The 19,552-nt window shown below is 43.4% G+C and overlaps 1 protein-coding gene across 1 annotated transcript in view; it reads right to left on the bottom strand.

The window, feature by feature from the left end:
- Positions 1–19,552, bottom strand: part of LOC135222494 (intraflagellar transport protein 172 homolog) — a 369,686-nt gene that overhangs the window by 16,094 nt on the left and 334,040 nt on the right. Inside the window, 5 exon segments of the mRNA XM_064260577.1 lie at positions 11,390–11,560; positions 11,824–12,039; positions 14,479–14,683; positions 17,398–17,542; positions 18,849–18,942. Of these exon segments, the coding sequence (XP_064116647.1) occupies positions 11,390–11,560; positions 11,824–12,039; positions 14,479–14,683; positions 17,398–17,542; positions 18,849–18,942 (831 nt within the window).

Here is a 19,552-nt window from a genome sequence, read left to right as displayed (position 1 = left end):
AATCGAGCATCACGGATCCCCATCCCCTGGATGCTTGACTTCGCAGGAAAAGTCATGCAGTTTTCTCAGAGGAAAAGAAGGGAATAGTCGCATGACCTATCCCTCTTCTCGACTTCGGTGATGTCCAGTACCCATACTGGTCTGTCTGTTTGCCACGAAGAGTCTCGCATCCTCCTATCCCCATGCAGCGAAGTTCTCGGTAGTGGATAGGACACCGACACTCCATGGTGGGTGTCGATGGTATGGGTACTGTGACAAGCTATTAAAAGACGAACGTAATGATTGCTCTGTAACAACCGAACTAAGTCCACAGCGTAGTTCGTAACTGACTCAGCCGCTCTGACAGCTGCCGACTGACTGGTTCGGTATCGGGAGTGACTAAGGCAAGTTGTCCCAAGCATCCGAGTAAGTCACGTGCACCCTCGCCTTTAAAGGGTTATGCCGAGAGACCAAACAAATAATGTATTTGTTTGTCACCCATGACGGACGGCGAGGTGATGATTCTCTTAAGGCATGTGCCCAACAGGCGAAAGTCAATTGCCTTCTAGAGACCGAGGTCCCTGAAGGCAAAACATTCTCATAGTTGTTGAATCTCAGCTAAGGAGAAACAACACTATGTGCCGTTGAAGACGAAGGTAGATATTGAATGCAACCTACGTCTTCACAGACGAATCGAGAGAAGGATTCTCAAGATTCAGAACCTGTGCTTACAAATGACTGAAAACGCTAACCGCTATTTCACTGCTGTCCGGTGAGAAGTCGTAGTTGCAATGAAAGCGGGGCATTCTTCAGTAATGAAAACACAGGGGAGAGCCACCTGAAGAACTGCTTCTCATGGGCTGAACGTTTGGAAGTAGAGCTGCAGGTGGGAGTAGGCGATGTCTTTCAATATATATGCTAATCCGGGGTGAACAATGAATAATTGCACACCTCCGAATATGAGATATTTTGAGGACAAACTCAGATTCCGCAAAAATCATTCGCATTATCGCAGTGCGATGCAGCAAGAGACCATTACAGAATTCTGTTACCATGCGGTAAACAGAAAGATGAAAGTCGAAGAGATATCTCTGTTGTAAATTCTCGCAATACTGAAGGCGATGAATTTGAGCGTCACAGCAGTAGATGGTCATTCATGTATGCGAGAATCCCCGTTTATCAGAGACTTAAGTCCGTGATTGTTGGGCAGAGATACGGTTGGTATTCAATCAAAGCAGGGGAGAAAGACATAACCAACCGTGCATCTCAAAGCGGCAGCTGGTACTGAATTGCCTCGGGCAATTCAATACGCAGTAGCTGTCGCCGACTCGTTATCTTGAGTTGCCAAGTAATCCTTTCCACGAAGGAATGCGTTCGGCTAGAACCACCAAGCATAAAAAGATATGCTCGAGCAATTATATTTGTATGGCGAAACAAAGAATTTCGTAAATACAAAAGCTGAAATGGTGTTGTCGTGACAAAACCATAAGTATATCAAAATTGAAACTGGAAACTCCTGGGCCTGGGAGGTTGCAGGCAACCCCGAGTTGCAGTTCAATTAGAATACTCCTCGTCTAAGTCGCAATCCATAGAGTAACTGGGATATGCGCCTACCCCTCGGACAATTCAACTGCTTAGCAGAATCATGTCGCGAGGTTAATATACGTAGTATATTTGTAGGATTCTGAACAACGATCTCCATCCTAAATTCTTTTCCTTCAAGAAAACAAAATAAGGATTGGAGATCGACCACCTTCGATCTCTATCAAAGAGAGTGAAGGAGAAGTCTTCCTCGAAGGAAAGCTTCAATGGTGAACAGAATAACGAAGACGATAGTTCAAGCCAAACTGGATGTTCCCGTCCGTTCTCTCTATTCCAGGTTGGTCGCCTACTGTGAGATACTCTTCTTTCAGCAGCAGTCTTCTTCCAATGCTAGAAAATTCCAGGAATTCGAGCATAGGCGAGGTTCCGATATCGTGTAACAATTATCGGGGATTCTCGTCTCGCTCACTTTGGACCGTGGTCTCGCCTAAGTGTTTGGAGATCGTAAAAAACTCGAACACTCTGAATGCGCTAGAAATTCCGTAGAATTCTAAGCAGTCTGCGAAACCCCGACCGAATTCGTCAAACGATATCGGCTGGTGGTCCTCTCGATTCCCGTAGAAATCGAGGATGGGGCAGGATCCCTCCTCAACGACCGGGGCTTACGTCAGGTAGGACCCGAAGGTCCCCTCGGTAGCGCAGTCCCCAACGTGGGATCCTACAGAGAAATCTCTGTAGGATTCCTCCCCTTTCCCTCGTAGCCGTAAGGAGAGAGGGAATGGGGGAGGAATTGGATACTCGCTCGCCTTCCCAGTGGAACTAGCAGTTGGAGAAGAGTAGGAGCAGCCATCGCCGGCCTCTCAGAGTCTGGGAAAATTTATCGTCAGGAGAAAACGTTTTCCCAAGGAGGGTTACGAACTCGCCCTGTAGGTAAGGGTCTGCCGCCACTGTGAACGTCGTCTGGGTGGGGCTGATCGACACCTGACAGGAGAGAGCCGATACCGTCCTCCGACTCATTCCAGTCCTCATCGAGGTCGAAACCTCTCAGGAGGACCGAAGGGGTATTTAAATACGGTGTCCGAAGACACGTAGAAACACCGCTGTCGCAGTAGAGGAGGTGGAAGTAGCTTGTTCGACCGGCCAGATCTGAGAGAGCCTTCTTATCCGGAGACGAGAGACTCTGGTTCAAGACAGAATCAGCAAGCTCTGATCGCGGCAGGCCCACCGTCGGTTTGGGTTCGCTCTCGGGCCCCAAAACGACTCGAGCCGAGACGTGTGCTCTGCTGGTGGGAGCGGCGATCCTTCCCCGAGGTCGTTGCGCTGACGAATCAGCGCCATAACCTCGACAAAATTCCTCTGGATCTCGGAAGTCATAGCATCTTGCAGAGTAGGACCGTCAAGCCCCTCAAACAAGAGCATTCCGAGAACCTCCCCCTTAAGAAGGAGGAACTGCGATAGATCCCTCTCGGATTCCTCCTGCCATTTGCGCGTACGTCCTGGTCGGTCCGAAGATCGTACCTGGTACTTACGGCGTCGTGACGCGATCGTGCAGGGCATGCCCCTAACGATCACCCCGCTGTGCCTCGCTCTTCCTGGTGCAAACCAAGGAAGTTGCAGGCACGGGAGAGGAAGACATGGCGCTCCTCTTCCGCTCGCTGGCAGAACCAGCGGGCTTGGAGGGCTGCAGGCGATCGCCACTTGCAGGCCTAGTCAAGCCGTTTCCCAGGGAAACGGCTAGACCGAGAACAGCAGCCCTGATCTCGTGTGCAGAGGAGCTGCTGCTGGTCCCCCTATCCGCCCGGTCCCTGTGGGAGCGGCGGTCAGGAGCAGGAGACCTGCAGAGACCACTGTCGCGGTGAGACCGGTGCGTGTCCTCGCGGCGCGTCATACCACTGGTACCAGCCGAGGCTGGCACCAACGATCGAGAGGGGGGAACCTCTTCCCAGCCCCAGCCTGTGGCTGGTTAGAGACAGTCACGTCTACCAGGGTTACCAGCTGGTCGCTGCGAGAGCGGCCGCTGGCCTGGCGAGAGTCACCTGAGCGACTCCCACCAGCTTCTGCTCCGTGCCACGGTCATGGCGCCAAATGCGAACTCTGGTGCCAAAATTTGGCTATACGCTCTCCCGCGGGAGATCGTATACTCGGAACTTCTCGCGAACGAGAGACAGAGCCGGAACCTGGCGTAGCGGCAGCGCCGCAAACACCAGGCGAGGAAATACCGATGGTAGTCGGTACGCCTCTGGTCCCCGTCTTCTTCTTCCTCGCGGAAGGGGAGACGGGCCCTGTTCCTGAAAGAGCAGGAGGACCGGCATAAGAACCCCCCCTTAGAAGTTCCCGAAGGAGCCTTCTTAGGGGGGAAACCCGGGTTACCAGGTGGTCGCTGCGAGAGCGGCCGCTGGCCTGGCGAGTCACCTGAGCGGCTCTCACCAACCTTCTGCTCCGTGCAGCGGTCTTGGCGCCGAGCGAACTCTGGCGCCGAAACTTTGGCTGCATGGTCTCCTGAGGGAGAGCGTACACTCGGGATCTCTCGTGAACGAAAGACCGAGCCGGAACCTGGCGTAGCGGCATCGCCGCTAGCACCAGGCGAGGAAGTACCAGCGCTAACCGGTACTCCTCTGGTCCCCGTCTATCTCTTCCTTACGGAAGGGGAGACGGGCCCCGCTCCCGAAGGAGCAGGAGGACCAGCAGAAGGACCCCCCGTCCCACCGGGGTGGAACGGGCCCTTAGAAGTTCCCGAAGGAGACTTCTTAGGGGGGGAGGCAGCCTTCTTCTTTTTCGGCTTATGGGCCTTAGAAGTCGAAGGGGAAGAGGCAGCAGCAGACGATGAAGACGAAGATGACACCTTCCTCTCTTCTTCCTCTTCCTCGTCAGCTCACGCAGGGACCAGTCGTCAGGTCCTCCCCAATCCAGGCCGGAGCCGGGCTATTGCCGAAGCAACACGGCCCGACTGCACCTGTCCGGAAGGACCTGGGACTGGGAAGATACACCGTGGGGGCAGACCAGCATGGACAGGCGCAGGAACGAGGAGCGACAGGTACAGCAACCAGCTCGGAGGAGCAGCAGGAACAGCGGCAGCGGTAGACCCAGAAGGGACAGCCAAGCCAGCAGCGGGAACCACATCAGCGGCAGGTATGGCAGGCCCAGCCATCGCCTCGTAGAATCATCGGCAGCCAGCGGGAACCTGGGTACTGGCGGCCGGTCCAAGGGGCGGAGCTGCTGGAATACAGCGGAAAGGTCTGGGCAGGCAACACGAAGAACAGGAGGCGGCGGCATACCCCCCCTCGGTACGGCGGCGACCGGCCCTAGTAGCGGCAGACGGCGTCACCGACACAGCATGGGGAGTGTAGACCAGGCTGGGGGGGAGCAGCATAAGCGGCCGTGGAGGTAGTAGTGGGGAGAGAGGCAGATGGGGGACTGAGCTGGTGGCTCGTGGTGATCAGCTGGCCCACAGCGAACGTGGTTGGACCACGCGGGCGAATGGGACAGACAAAAATATAGCCTAGCTAACACTAACCATCTCAAACATGCAACATAAACAGAATACATCGTAAATATCGTATTAAAACAGAAAGGAAGGAAATCGAGAGTAAAGAAAAAAAGGGGGGGCATTCAGGAGAAGTTAGGCTAGCCTACCTGGAAGGTAGGTAGACCAACAGCTCAGGAGCTGGCCTCTGCCGATACGTAAAATGGAGGGCGATGGCCAGGGTGGCAGGACTAAAGAATAAGTGGGTAAAAACCCACCTGCCTAACAGACCTAGACAAAGGAACATGCATGCATGAACACTGAGCTAAGACATAGAGGCATAGAATTTCCTAATAGTACGATGTGATAAAATAAATGATAAATGGCAGCACATTTTGCACCACACTTAATATAGTCATAATAAGAATCATAGATACTGCACATTAATAGCGACAACGGTATGGAAGACTGAAGGAGCTAGCAAAGAAACACGAGGTGAGCCGGCATGGCGAGCCCGAGGCCAGACAAGGAGGTGCCATTAATAAACCTAAAAAACGGTTGAAAACGGATCCTGACTGGCTAAAATTACGTGTAACCTTTCGACAGTACTTAACTTAGCTGCGGCGATAGCTTGGAACTCCATGATGACAGGTAAATCCAGAAATGGAAAGCACAAACACAGAGCTCAAAAATCCACGTGCGTGCGAGATGTCGCTAACGAAAAGGATGGCCACAAGAGGCGCTGTTGTCGGCTTGGGTGGGTGAGTAGTAGTAGTTGCTGGCGCGGGCTGTGTACCAGCTCTCTTGGGGCGGGGGATTTTGATGGAGGAGAATTCTAAATGACAAGAGGTCCGTGGTAGTGGTCTCACTCGCCCCAGTACCATACCGACACCCTCTTTTCATTCAGGGTGAGCGAGTCAGGATACTCTGACATCCCCCTCTTTTATTTTTCTCTGGTAATTTTAGTATCATTTACCTAGAAATATGAACTGAAGGGATATATTTCACGAAGTGACACGAACTGAGCCCAGAAAAGTATTGTTAGTAACGTTATAATCGTTGTGTAAAAGTGCATAGCCATAAACAACCAAACTAGAAACTTGCTGTTTTGCTACGAAAAATAAAATCAGATAACGATAGTTGTCTTGCTTGCATTTCAACCATAGCACAATAGTACACAATTACCATAGTTATGTTACAAATGACGTTAAGTAGAATAAGATTGATATAGTTTTACATTATACCCTTATTCACTATGGAGAAAAGATTGGCAAGGAAGCATCATGCTAATTTAAGCTGTACATTGTAGCTGAAGCTGAGAAAAGAATGTTCAAATAGCTAATGACTAAAATTATCATGCATCAGCAACATAGATGAAAGTCCAGTGAACTTTGATATGCCTTAAAACTTAACCATAAATAAAATTGAGAGAAAAGTATTTTAATCAAAACCACTGGGCATGCAAGATCACATTTTATTGTTGTTTTACTATTGTTTTCATGCCGATAAAAGATAAATATGTAAAGCCTGTATTATGATGAGACCAATTTTTAGTCATACGTCGCCACCAACAGCTTGACAATGTTCAAGTATGACAATGATGGACCGAATCTAGGGGGTACTATAGTCAAACTCAGCCTTTTTGGCCACTAAGACATTGGCCGCACAGTTGCCACAGTTCTCTAAATACGCCACGACAGTGATGAAGAAATGTCTCTGATACCGAAGATGAAGACGCCCATGAGGGACCAGCTTCTCCAGGGAAGATAGCACTCCCAGAAGAACCTGCCACTGATGAGCTGACTGATGCGACTTTGACAGGAAGTTGCGCGCCACAGCCCACAACTTCTCTAAGCTCTGATCCGATGGGAAAACTCTTGCCACTGTCGTATCGATGACCATGCCCAGGTAGAGAATCCTTTGAGTGGGTATGAGGTTTGACTTTTCCTGGTTGACTAATATGCCAGGTTCAGGCAGAACCTAAGAAGACGATCCCTGTCTTGCAGCAGCTTCTCCCTGGAAACTGCAAAGACCAACCAATCATCGAGGTACCTCAGCAAACGGATCCCCTGAGCATGGGCCCAACTTGACAAGAGAGAGAAGACCCTTGTGAACACTTGAAGGGTTGTCATCAGCCCGAAACACAAAACTTTGAACTCGAAGATCTTGTCCATGAGAGAGCAACAAAGGAACTTCCTGGATGTGGGATGAACATGGATTTGGAAGTATGCCTTAGTGGCGTGGTTGGTTTGGTGTTTGCTTCTCACCTCGGTGGTCGCGGGTTCGATTCTCAGCCATTCCATTGAGGAGTGAGAGATATGTGTATTTCTGGTGATAGAAGTTCACTCTCAACGTGGTTCGGAAGTCACATAAAGCCGTTGGTCCCGTTGCTGAATAACCACTGGTTCCATGCAACGTAAAAACACCATACAAACAAACTTAAGTCTATCGACAGCATGAAGTCGCCTTCCCTCACGGCTGCCAACACCGAGCGCGGGGTCTCCATCTTGAACTGTGTCTTCCTGAAGAGATTCAAGGTGGATAAGTCGATCACAGGCCTCCATCCTCCTGACGCCTTAGGCACCAAGAAGATGCGACTGTAAAACCCCGGGGATGGACACACTACTTCCTCTATCACATCCTTGTCCAGCATTTTCTGCACTTCCTCCCGAAGAGCCAAGAACTTCAGAGAATCTGGAGGATATGTCTTCCTGAGCTGCGACTTGTCCAACAGCTCTTAGGCCATGCCCGGCATATTGTACAAGGATTCGTAATCATACAAAAATTCGAATGACACCTACTGCATGTGATGTGAGGATCAGTCGCTGTCGAAGCCAAAAAACGAGAACACGGAAACCCAGGAACTCCGGGGCACATACGCTGACGCCGAGAAGGAGCAGAGGAAGCCATAATACCAGGTAAAAAAAAACACACACACACACACACACTAAGAGAAACAAAACGGGCAATGAACCGGGAAAAGGCCAAGAGAGGAAAACACAACTCTCGCCCAGGCGGTTAAGAAAAGGCTGGCGTAGGTGATCGGCGTTTGATCACTCTTCACCCAATCTATGCATGCGTTGCCAGATATCACAAGATTCTTTGCTTTCATCTGCTTTTTAACCGGATCCAACTAGGTGCTAGAAATTATCTTATTGTTAAGACCGAGGTTTTGTAGCTATGAAAAATACAAATTGTCTTAGTAAATTTTTCATTTTATACGAACTAAATATTTGGTAATTACTCTGTTTCATAATAAAACTTCATATGTTTAGGAATGACTAAGTTTTTGATGGGAAAATGAATGTTACTAAAAATGTTTTCCTGAGATTTGACAACACCTCTGTGCTGGGTTAGTGCTCTGTTGCCACCTCAGCCCAACGAGGTCATTCCGCGTCACGGACCCACCATGTAAACATCTCCCACGTCTCACTGCCCCCGCCTGAACAGTCAAGCAACAGAAATAATTTATAAAGTTAATCTGTACTTTTTAGATGAAAAGGCCAACGGCGGACACAGCCAAAGTCGCCAAAGTAAGCAAAAGGCCAGTTAGAAGGATTTGCTCCAAAGCAAATCAAGAATGGTGGTCAGAGGCTGAACACAAGAAAGAGAGAGAGAAAAAAAGGTGGGGTGGAAGTAGCTACCTTGGGAGAAGTGGCAACGGTGTGGAAAATCCAGGGTGAACAAGGCCAATGCCTTAGTGGCCAAAAAGGCTGAGTTTGACTATAGTAGCTCTTCAGTACAGGTCTGATTTTTGTTGCGTTATTCAATTTCTTTTTGTCCTGAATTATCAAAAGTCAATCTGCATTGAACCTCCAAAATTAGCTGATATTAATAATTACTGAACTGTATATGTATAGATTATACTGTACATATACTGTAGGCTAGGCTTCTATATATTTATGTGTAGATGGTACACATCTACACAGTAGAAAGTGTAGGCTATGCTAAATTCAAGATATGTTTTTTCTGACAGACAATGGGGTTAAACAGCAGCAGGATTGTTTCTATTGTCAGAAACATACAATTTTTTTTACAAAGCAAAATTACTAATCTTTTCATATCAACTCGTTAGTTAAGGCCCAACTGAAAATAGCAGTAAACAGGTGGATGTCCAATATGCATCCCTTGGATTCCCAGGTGTTCAGCAGCCAGCTAGTTATTTTTCGTGTCTTCTGACAATTACCAGTGGGAAAAATGGGGTCGGGGTATAGGAAATCTGTAAACTCGCTTCTTATAACCACCAGAATCACAATTTGGTGGGGAAGACTGAGCTGCAAAAACCAAAAATGACTGCTAGAATCAGGGTTTTGTCTTAGAGCTCCTGAAATTGAATGAGCAATGAATCCCAAAGCTCTGTGCATGAATAGAATACAGAGTTGAGCTTATACAAAAGGACCCAATAAGTAACAGTAACACTATCTAGTTTTAAGTCCACCTGCTTCTTCCATGTCAGGGAAAGGATTGAAAGACTCATATTTCCTGGAATGACAAAGGTGATAAGAGGCAAAACTTAATTATTATGTTAGATACTGATGGCAGTAACACCAGAAAGTTTACATCTTGCATCATGCCATAATGAATAAATGACTCAAGGACAGGAGCAGAGAAAGATGAATCAAATGGATTCAGCACCTCAAGTAGAGCACTGACCACATGTTCTTCTATTACCACAAAGCCTAGAGAGTAAAACTCTAAACTCCTACTCCTATACGTCACATCCCTTACATAAACCTCACAAACACAATCTGACACCTCATTTGGCTTCCATCAAAAATATACTGGATAGTGTCCTTGGTTACTTGCTTACTGACCTATATCATAGAAATAAAAAGTCTAGACATATCTCTCCTTGATTCCTGTTTTCTGAAATTGCAAGCATAAAGATCTGATGGATAAAGATGACACTTCAGATTGGAACCTGTAACATTCCTCTACAGGGTCATGGGTTCACTGTGTCTTAGCCTGGGAAAAGGAAGGGGTGGAATTAATGTTGTAACCAAGCACTGACTCTGTTCTTGCACAGCAAAAATTAAACATGCTTCAAATTGGAGCCTGTAACCTTTCTTAACGGCAGCTATGGTGATGGTAGTCAAGCAAACTGGACTGTCCCTGAAATAAGATTCACCTCTTACCTCATCCTACAATTATTTATTAACTTTACTACAGTACCTAATACTTCTAAAATCAACAGCTGCCATCTTTCCACCTTTCACTTTAACATTTATAGCTCTATCTTCCAGGTTTATATCTACCATTGAAAATCTTACTGTTACTTTCATTTACTCTAAAAGTTCCCTTCTGGAAAGCACATACTTCATGTCAACAACAAAATTTCCGACTGCTTGTAGATTACCTCCTTTACCCTTCACACTGCATTTTTTTCAATTCTATCATAAGCTTCTTCTGGGTCTATGTATGGCATAAACAGCTTTTTTCTTTTTAAGTTCCTCACATAAATGTTTCAACATAAACACCTGATCTACATACCCTCTTTCTTATCTAAATTGATACTGTTCTCCCCCTATCAGTCCTTCTGTCACCTGACTTTCTTTCTCAATCAAAATCCTATCTTACATATTCCCTATACGTATTCTAAATTATATTATGATCTTATAATACTTTAACTCTTTATAGTGAAACCATTATCCCTCTTACCCATTCCTTTGGAGAATTTTTTTTTATCCATACGTGCAAACTTTGGCCAGCCACTCAATTACACTAGCAATACCATGCAGCAGCATCTCATTCATGTATAAAAATTCTGTGGTACTACTTTCATTCTTACCTTCATAAAATAAAACAAAAAAAGTCTCAACTATTACTCCAGAACCATTCTGTCATTTCAAAATACCTTACAAACCCTGGTCAGCTACCTAATCACATTATTACCACTGAAGCACAGCATCTCATTTATAATGCTGTCAACTGCTGGTGTCTTTCCATTCTTTAACCTTTTAACTGTCAATGCATATCCTCAACAGTCACTTCCACAGGCATTCTTCTAAAATGTACAACCCTTTTAACACCTGTTCCACTTCCTTCCACCTTCTTGTACCTTTTACCTTCAATAAATCTTCAAGGTACTCATTCATGAACCAGATAGTACTCACTCAGACACTATCCCTCCCTAGTAAAACACATAATGAAAAAAATATTTTGGCTAGACTGTGTGTTAGTACAAAGATAGAAGAGAGCTGATCGATGTACTGACAAGAAGTGGAGTGGCTGGAAGTATATTTGATCACAGTTTGGTTGAAGCAAAATATTACTTTTTTATCTTTTGGCGGTGCAGCCAGTATGATGGCAGATACATACTATTCACCATTACACTGAGAACACTCAATGTAACCACTGTCGTTTAACATGTGTACATATGTACCCAGTGCAAAATGTGCTTCTTACCTTGCATGCCATTCCTGCTTCATAAAATACTTTATCAGCAGGGAGAACATCTGTGTGTCGCACAAGTGATACTGACAACTTTGCTGCAAGTTTTTCTATTTGTGGTGTTGTCATATAGGCAGATCGAGCAGATAAGTAATGAGCAAGTAACAAGAGTTGCTCAAACTCATCCTGAAAGATAGAGAAATTACAATGAATGTATAAAAACTGCAACAGTTCTCTAAAAAAATTTTATTGAAGCATTTTATAAAAAAGCAAAATTATTTAATAATCTTGGCAATCACTGAAATATAGCTTTTACACTAAAAGATCAATTATATCACAGCCCTTTGAACAAATTTATGTATGCAATTCCCAATACTTTTTTATCTTTATTCCAGAGGAGGAGGAAATTTTGTGCTGTATACAGATGTGTAAATAAAATATGTAGTTACCAATACACCATCCGTATCTTCATGTTGTTTAATATTTTCCACGAGAGAGTAGAGAAGATCACGTAGGTCTGCCCAGGTTCGATAAGCCTGGGCTGTGCATAATTCATGCATGCTCATCAAATCCAGAGCAACACGGCGATATATATTGTAGTTCTGTGAGAATGCTGGAGCACCATATTTCTTGTATAACTGAAGGGCTTCAGTTGCCTTATTCTCCTGAAATGTTAATAAATATCTTGAGTTATTTATATTTCCAGGATACAAACTGCTTTGATTAATGCCATTAAACCTGGTCAAAGTCAATAAACTGATGATCAAAATATAACATAATGGGTGAAGAGGCAGTTAATGGGTGGGTACAATATTCTTAATGGTGATGAGAGGTACCCTGAGTAAACATACTATGTGTATAGTATGTCAAATTTTGTATGTGCTTATGTGAATTACAGTACAAACTACTGAACCTATTAAGCTACACAGGTGCTTCAGGATGAGGCAACTTACTGCTGAGCTCTTTAGTTACAGAGGTCAGTGCTAACTGCCTCTTGGTTCAGTATCATGTATATATCAATTTTCTGTGCCTTTGATCTGTATATTGTACATAATTAGGTAAGTTCTGGGATTAATAACCCTTACTCAATGGTCCTGTGTTCATACAGATTCTTCCCACAAAATATAAATCTCAAAAGTTAAAGTTTATATGTTATGGATAGCACTTAGCAACCTACTAGATCTGCAAGCAAAGAAGACATCAAGATAACAATGGAATCACTCTTGCTAATTCCATTAATGCTTCCAATCTCAGCCTCCACCAGATAAGCCGACCATACTAATAAACTTTACTTTACCAAACTTGTATTTGTTTAAACAAGAGTGTAATATTTATGACGTTGTTATCGCCATACTTAAGTTTACTTACATGAAGCCTACCAACACTGTTTTTGCTCAAGAAGTTTTTACTATAAAAAAGCACTAAATTTTGTTTCTTAAGAAAATATTTGGCAAAGGACTGCCAGTTAAAAAGTGTTGCCAGTTAAATATGCAAAGCAAGTAATTCATGATGCATGATGCTTCATCAAACAACTCATTAGGACTAACCGATCATGAATATCTATATCTCACTGAAAATGCTGCCTCATACAGAATAATCTTTACAGTGCCTGTGGATACTTTGTCAGAATCCATCCCTTCAAACAAAACTAAGAAGTGCATGCTGCTAGACAGTTCACATAAAGTACACAATCTTACTCAAGAAGCCACTAGTCCCACATATCAATTTTGTGGTTGTGGTAGATATCTTTGATGGCAATCCCAATTATAAATAAAGTCTACTCGTGCTGACTGCTCAATGATTTTGGCTAGCATTAACCAACAAAAATAACAGCTATAGAGGACAGCTTCAGCACAACAAACTTAAGCATATCTGATCTTGTTAAACCTTCAGATTCAGCCATCTGTATAAACAGTAAGCATGGGTTCTTCTCAACGTGAAAGTCACACTTGTGATTACTGTATGGTGTTATAGATATTACTAGGCAGTCCCCGGTTATCGGTGGACTCGGTTATTGGCAATCCGATTTTATGGGGCTTGTCTACCACCATTAAATCGACAACTTATGATGCCACAATGGGCCGAGTTCCTGTTATCAGCGCCATAAGCACCTTTATGGCCTCATAAATCTCTGATTTTTGGTTAATGGTGGTTTTCGCTTATTGGCACACCCCTGGGAATGGAAACCCCGTGATAACCGGGGACTGCCTATATCCAGAATCATACATGACATATGTCCATCAGATCTTCTAAATCTTTGCTTGCCATTCATACTATGCCAAGAATCTGCAAAACTCTTTGGCAGCATAGAATCTCAATGAAATACTCTGTGAATAAAGTAAAGGACACTAGAAAGCTATTTGTCTTACATTTTAATATCAGGCCTCAACAAAAGCCATTGGGAAAATATTTATTCTTATAATATCATAGCAACAAACTGAACACCTTGTGAATGACTGTTCTGTTTTCCTCACAGATCAGGCAACAGGTTCTCAAACCCAAACTGATCAATGGGAGGGCCAGCTGTTCTTAGAAAGTTATAACTTTTTAAGAAATTATATATCTTTAAGTTTAACATAGCCAGACTTCCCTATTCATACAGAAGAACAACTAATTTAATGACTGATAATACCTATTTGTTGCTCATCTGAAGAAAATCCCTTCAAGTGAAAACTGGAGCAAGAGATGGTAAGAAAAGTTAGACAGGTAAATGGTATAAGAACAAAGTGAACAGATAAAAAGCAAAAGACCAAAAATACTTCGGCCTTGGGCTAAAGGGATACTGCACAGATCATCAAAGTACAGTCTACTCTAAGCGGCACCTACAACAGGGAAAATACAATGTGTGTAGTTGGTAACTCACCATGGGATGGAGTTCCACAAGAGAGGAATGATAACCTAAGACTCGTTATGCCTAATGATGACCCACTTAATAGCTCATGTAAATTTAGAGGTCTTTTCATTGTACACACCAGCACTGTACGTACTGAATTACTTGTCTACTCTACTATGAATATACCAAAACTGAAAACCCAACAATGCCTTTCTTTTGAAATAAAGGCATAAAATTACAGTGAGCACATAACACTGTTCAAATATCCTACCTTAATAAGAGTTGTGGCATACTTAGCCAAGTATTTGTGGAGTAATTCTGGTCCGTGCGAAGCGGCCGTTTCAAAGGCACGTGTCCACTGACCACCTTCCACGTACATATCTAAAGCACCCGTGAGATCTACGTCGGCCAGAGCCTCGGCTTTTCCTTCATTTTTCAAGAATTCTTTATATGCTGAATCCACGTACGATTCATATCTGAAAGTTTTACAAAAGCCAAACTTAGTAACAGGTAAAAAATTCTAGTAAAATATTTTGTAAAAGAAAAAAACCAAATTTCTATTCACAAACTTACTTAGATTGTAACAGCAACAAAATTTGTTTGTGTTTGTTAATTTATTCATTTATTTTCCTTTCAATTTTAATAAGTGGGGTCTATTCCTTCTGTAATTTCTCTTTACCTAATCCTACTTCTTCCCAATGAACACAATACTTTCTGGAAGCTTGACTTTCAAGTCAATGGCCCCTATGGGCTTCTTCCATACGAATGGGTTTCATCTTCTGAATAATGTGACAAATTTTCAATCAATTTGTATTTTTCATAGCTAACAAACTTTGGTCTTAACAACTGGATAAATCCTCTGGTGCCAGTTTGAAACTGGTTAAAAAACCATCAAAGATTGTATATGCAAGGAATCTGTGGCATCTGGCATTCAAGGCATGGAAGAGGTGGAGGGGGTCATCGACATGAACCCTGTGACGCATTTAGTCTTTCTACATCCGCCTTGGAGAGCAGATACATTATACTTACATACATTGCTTTACTGTTGATAGTATTTGGTTCAATAGCACAAATTACATAGGGCAATCAAACCGTTGAGTCTACACCTATAACAAGCAACAATACGTAATACCTGATTCACATTCAGCTGACATCCCCTTCCAAGTAATCACCTTATACTGTGATTCTTTACTCCCATTGCTTTGCGTTCACCGAGTCACGATGTTGCTCTCCCCAGTTGACTATACAGTAAATTCTTTATTACTACTGTGCCATCATTTTCCTTGTACTTATTGTTTCATTATTTTCCTTTTCTTTCACTTTGCTCTATTTTAGTATAAATGTGCTTGATGCTCCTACTTCTACCACACTTCTTATCAGCCTGGAGTGTAAACATTGATGCAAGATCCCAAATGGATGGTCAGGCAGTTGAAACATCAGTGGCAACAGCAGCAAAAGCAGCAGCCAAGAGATGGCTGGAGAGGCTTCAGCCTGATACTCTGAGTGGAAGCTTGGAACATGATCCAATATTGCAAGGCAACTTAGATGGTCTCAGGAGGCTACTCAGTAAGCTATCCATGGAATACTCACAAGGAAGACATATCACCCATCACCAACTGGAAATGGGCAGCTGTTGTCCACTGTCCTGGATGAGACTCCCAGCAAGGGGGAAAACAATGATCTGGACCAGCAGAAGCTGTAGTCTTCTCAGGTGTGATGCCAACTAGAGCTGTGGTCATAAAAGTAAGGAGTTTAAGCTTCAATGACACCAATGGCATCTTCTTGGCCCTCTCCTCCTTAGAGCCAAATCTTTCCCATTAGGAAGGCAATACTCTACACATTCCTTGTAGAAAAAGCCCATAATACATTTTGGAACCCTGCAAAAAGAACATGAAGTGATTACCAACATCAATATGCCCATGACATGTACATTAATCTTGCATTCTTTCATTCATCAAGAACAAGCAAGTCACCAACCCAGATCAAAAACACATTGCAAAAGAAGACTGCGAAAGGCTAAGTCAACTTCAAAAACCATATACTACAGTAAAAACCGTCCAGGTTATCAGCGATCCGGTTTCATGGTGCTGAAATGCACCAACTTTTGGTTATCGGTGCCAATAATAGAGTATAGGCACCAATACACACCTAACAGAGGTGCCATTAAACAGTTATTGGTGCCAAAATCTGACAACGGCACCGATAAGCACCGAAAATTGCTGATTTTGACACCATAAAATTGGCAATTTATGGTGCCATAACATACCTAACAGAGGCGCCATAATGGTGCTTATGGTGCCGATAACCGGTTATCAGCGCCACACCATAAGCACCGTTATGGGGGGGCCATAAATTACCGAGCTTCAGTTAATGGCTTTTTTCGCTTATTGCCCCCCTTCCCGGAATCGACCCACACCGATAACTGGGGACTGCCCCAGGGACTGCCAGTAGATAAGATAGAATATAGAATTTAGGCCAGATGCCAAGTGCTGGGACCTATGAGGTCATTCAGCACTGAAACATAAATTGACGGTAGAAAGGACAGAAAGGTGTAACAGGAGGAAAACTTCTCAGCTGCACTCTGAAAATAAGTGTTAGGAGAGGATGGAAAGTAAGATGGAACAAAGAATATAAACAGAGGTAAAGTATAAGGAATGAAAGCGGTTGCAACCAGGGGCTGAAGGGATGTTGCAAAGAACCTTGAGTAATGTCTACACTGCACCGCATTGGGTGCACTGATGGCACAACCACCTACAGAGTCAAAAACCACAGAGCAATTCTAGAAACATGTTGATGCAACTGTGGTAAAAGTAAGTGGGAAAAGCCAAGGGAGTGAGAGTGGCTTCCACTTTGTTCATCCATACATACAGCTGTAAATACATTGTTAACAGATCCAACACTGAACCAAGTTTTGCCAAAGATACTCCCTGTGTTTGTTGGAACAAGCACTAACATTAACATCAGTGACTGAAGAAAATTTGAGCAAGACAAGGTAAGTGAGAGGGGGTCACCCATCACTCACCACACACACACACACATACACACACTCACGCACACCTGTAATTACACTACTAAAAGCTTCTCAACGACAGAACCAGCTTTTGCCGAAGGTATTTGTATATAAAAGATGAGCGTCTGTCTTTTCTTGGAAAAAAGCTAACATTAACTTCCATTCAAATGTAGCACTAACCTTGGTTCTAATTCTCTTGCAACTTTCTTGGCTTTACTCCATTCTTGTCCTGTTATGAAAGCATCTATAGCCTCTTTGACCAAATCACCTGCCAAGAATAGCTGTGCAGCTGCAGTATACCGCTTAATCTCTAGAAGCCGAGGACCTGTTAAAATAAAAATGACTCTTAAACCCTATGTACCGTGCAAACTACCAATAACTAATTATAAAGACTTATTGGTATCAGATTTTAAAATCTAGGTACGTAGGAACGTAATTTTACCATACTTATAAATACTCTCGATCTATGACTCTGATTAGAAGAATTGCATAGATAGATTTACAAAAACTTACCACATAATAAACCAATTAATAATAGAAAGCTGTAAATATGATCAAATAGCAGCTAATGTTGTTCCTTTACAACTTAGCTGCGATACCAAATGCCAAATAGCACAAACTGTGCCAAACATAACTTAAAAAAATATTGAAAAATGACTGCTAAAGGGATTTTGACAAAAGGAAAATCTATTTCTGGGCAGTGACCTGTGTCACCCAGTGGAATGTTCCTATAGCACTCATTTCTAAGGTATAAATATTGCTAAATATAAAAGAGAAAAAGCTACATGGATTATACCAGGATAAACCTAGTTCGCTCACCCGTGTATAGGGTGTTGGTATAAAACTGGGGAGAGTGAAACCACTACCAGAGGTCCCCTGCCATTTAGTCTCTTCCTTTGTCAATTTCCCCCTTCTAAAGAGGAGCCGTACCAAAGCCATCTACTGCTACAACTAGCGCCTCGATCGTCATTCCTGAAAATAGCACCCAAGCTTGGGCCTACAGGGTGAGGAAACCAGGGGTGGGTTCACTGGGCGACACAGGTCACTGCCCAGAAATAGATTTTTCCTTTGTCAAAATCCCTTTTCTGGACCTAACCTGTGTCACTCCGTGAAATAGTAACAGAGAATCGGTGCCACAAGCTTGGATATAATATCCACAAGGCTACCGGAAGGGAGAAATTAAACTGTTTAAGTAATTCTACCCTGTTTTAATCAAGTTCCCTTAAATCTAAAGTAAAGTTTTAACAAATATCTCAAGTCTAGGTCCTTACTCTATGAAGTATATATAAATACCACAACCAAGTTCTGGTAAGACCAGGGTGATTACTACACCACGTAATATAAGATATTACTACATCAAGTAATATAAGATATTTTACATATAAGAATAAGAGTTAAATATATACAGTACAAGAATGGTTCAACTGTGCAATCCAAATGAAACTACCGAGGTGAAGGCTAGGGGCTATAAGCTAAAAGAAGGGCAGACCTACTACGACTAGATATTTAAACATGACTAGGCTGTGTCAGGGGAAACAAAGTTCCCTGCTGCCACTGCTGAATAATTAAGGGCCTCTAAGGATTTAAGGTAGTGGCGTTTAAATACTTTCGGTGACTTCCATCCCGTATACTTTCTAAGGTCATCAAGTTCATGTGGTGGAAGTGATGAATTGAGGTAGCTACTGCTCGGACATCATGTACATGGGGGACTGATTCTGGGTTAGCCTGTTTAATAAAATACAGAATATGTTGTCTAACTGCTTTTAGTGAGATTGTTCCACCATTCTCTCTAATGAATAAAGGACCTGAGGTTTTATTGGAAGTTCTGTCTAAAAATGATCTCAATGTTTTGACTGGGCAAAGGGATAGATCCTGTGGAAGTGGGACAATCTTCCAGGGGGACCACCTGCCCTGAGGATCTTCGTTTTTAGCCAAGAATTCCGATCTGATAATAATAGAACTTCTCCGAATGGAAGAAAGTCAATATGATTTGGATCTCTAGAAAGAGCCGACAATTATGATATTCTGGCTGCTGAAGCTAGGCTTACAAGGAATAAAGTCTTCCTAGGGAGGGTTGTATAAGGACACGATTCATTGTCAGTGTCTGAAGCTAGTTTAAGTACGTCATTTAGAAACCAGGAGACTGTATGAGGTCTGTCTGCTGGTCTTAATCTAGCACAATGCTCTCGGAATCGATGAAAAATATAAATCTGTTAAATTAATGTTAAAACCAAACTGGAATATTTTCCTTGAAAGGCAGATTTAGTTGTGGTAATAGTACTAGCTACTAGGCCCTTCTCAAACAGGATCCTAAAGAAAGTAACAGCCAGATTTG

This window comes from Macrobrachium nipponense, chromosome 3, assembly GCF_015104395.2.
Source record: "Macrobrachium nipponense isolate FS-2020 chromosome 3, ASM1510439v2, whole genome shotgun sequence".
NCBI lineage: Eukaryota > Metazoa > Arthropoda > Malacostraca > Decapoda > Palaemonidae > Macrobrachium > Macrobrachium nipponense.
The sequence above is the reverse complement of the archived record's forward strand: the minus strand, read 5'-3'. Positions and strand labels throughout refer to the sequence as shown.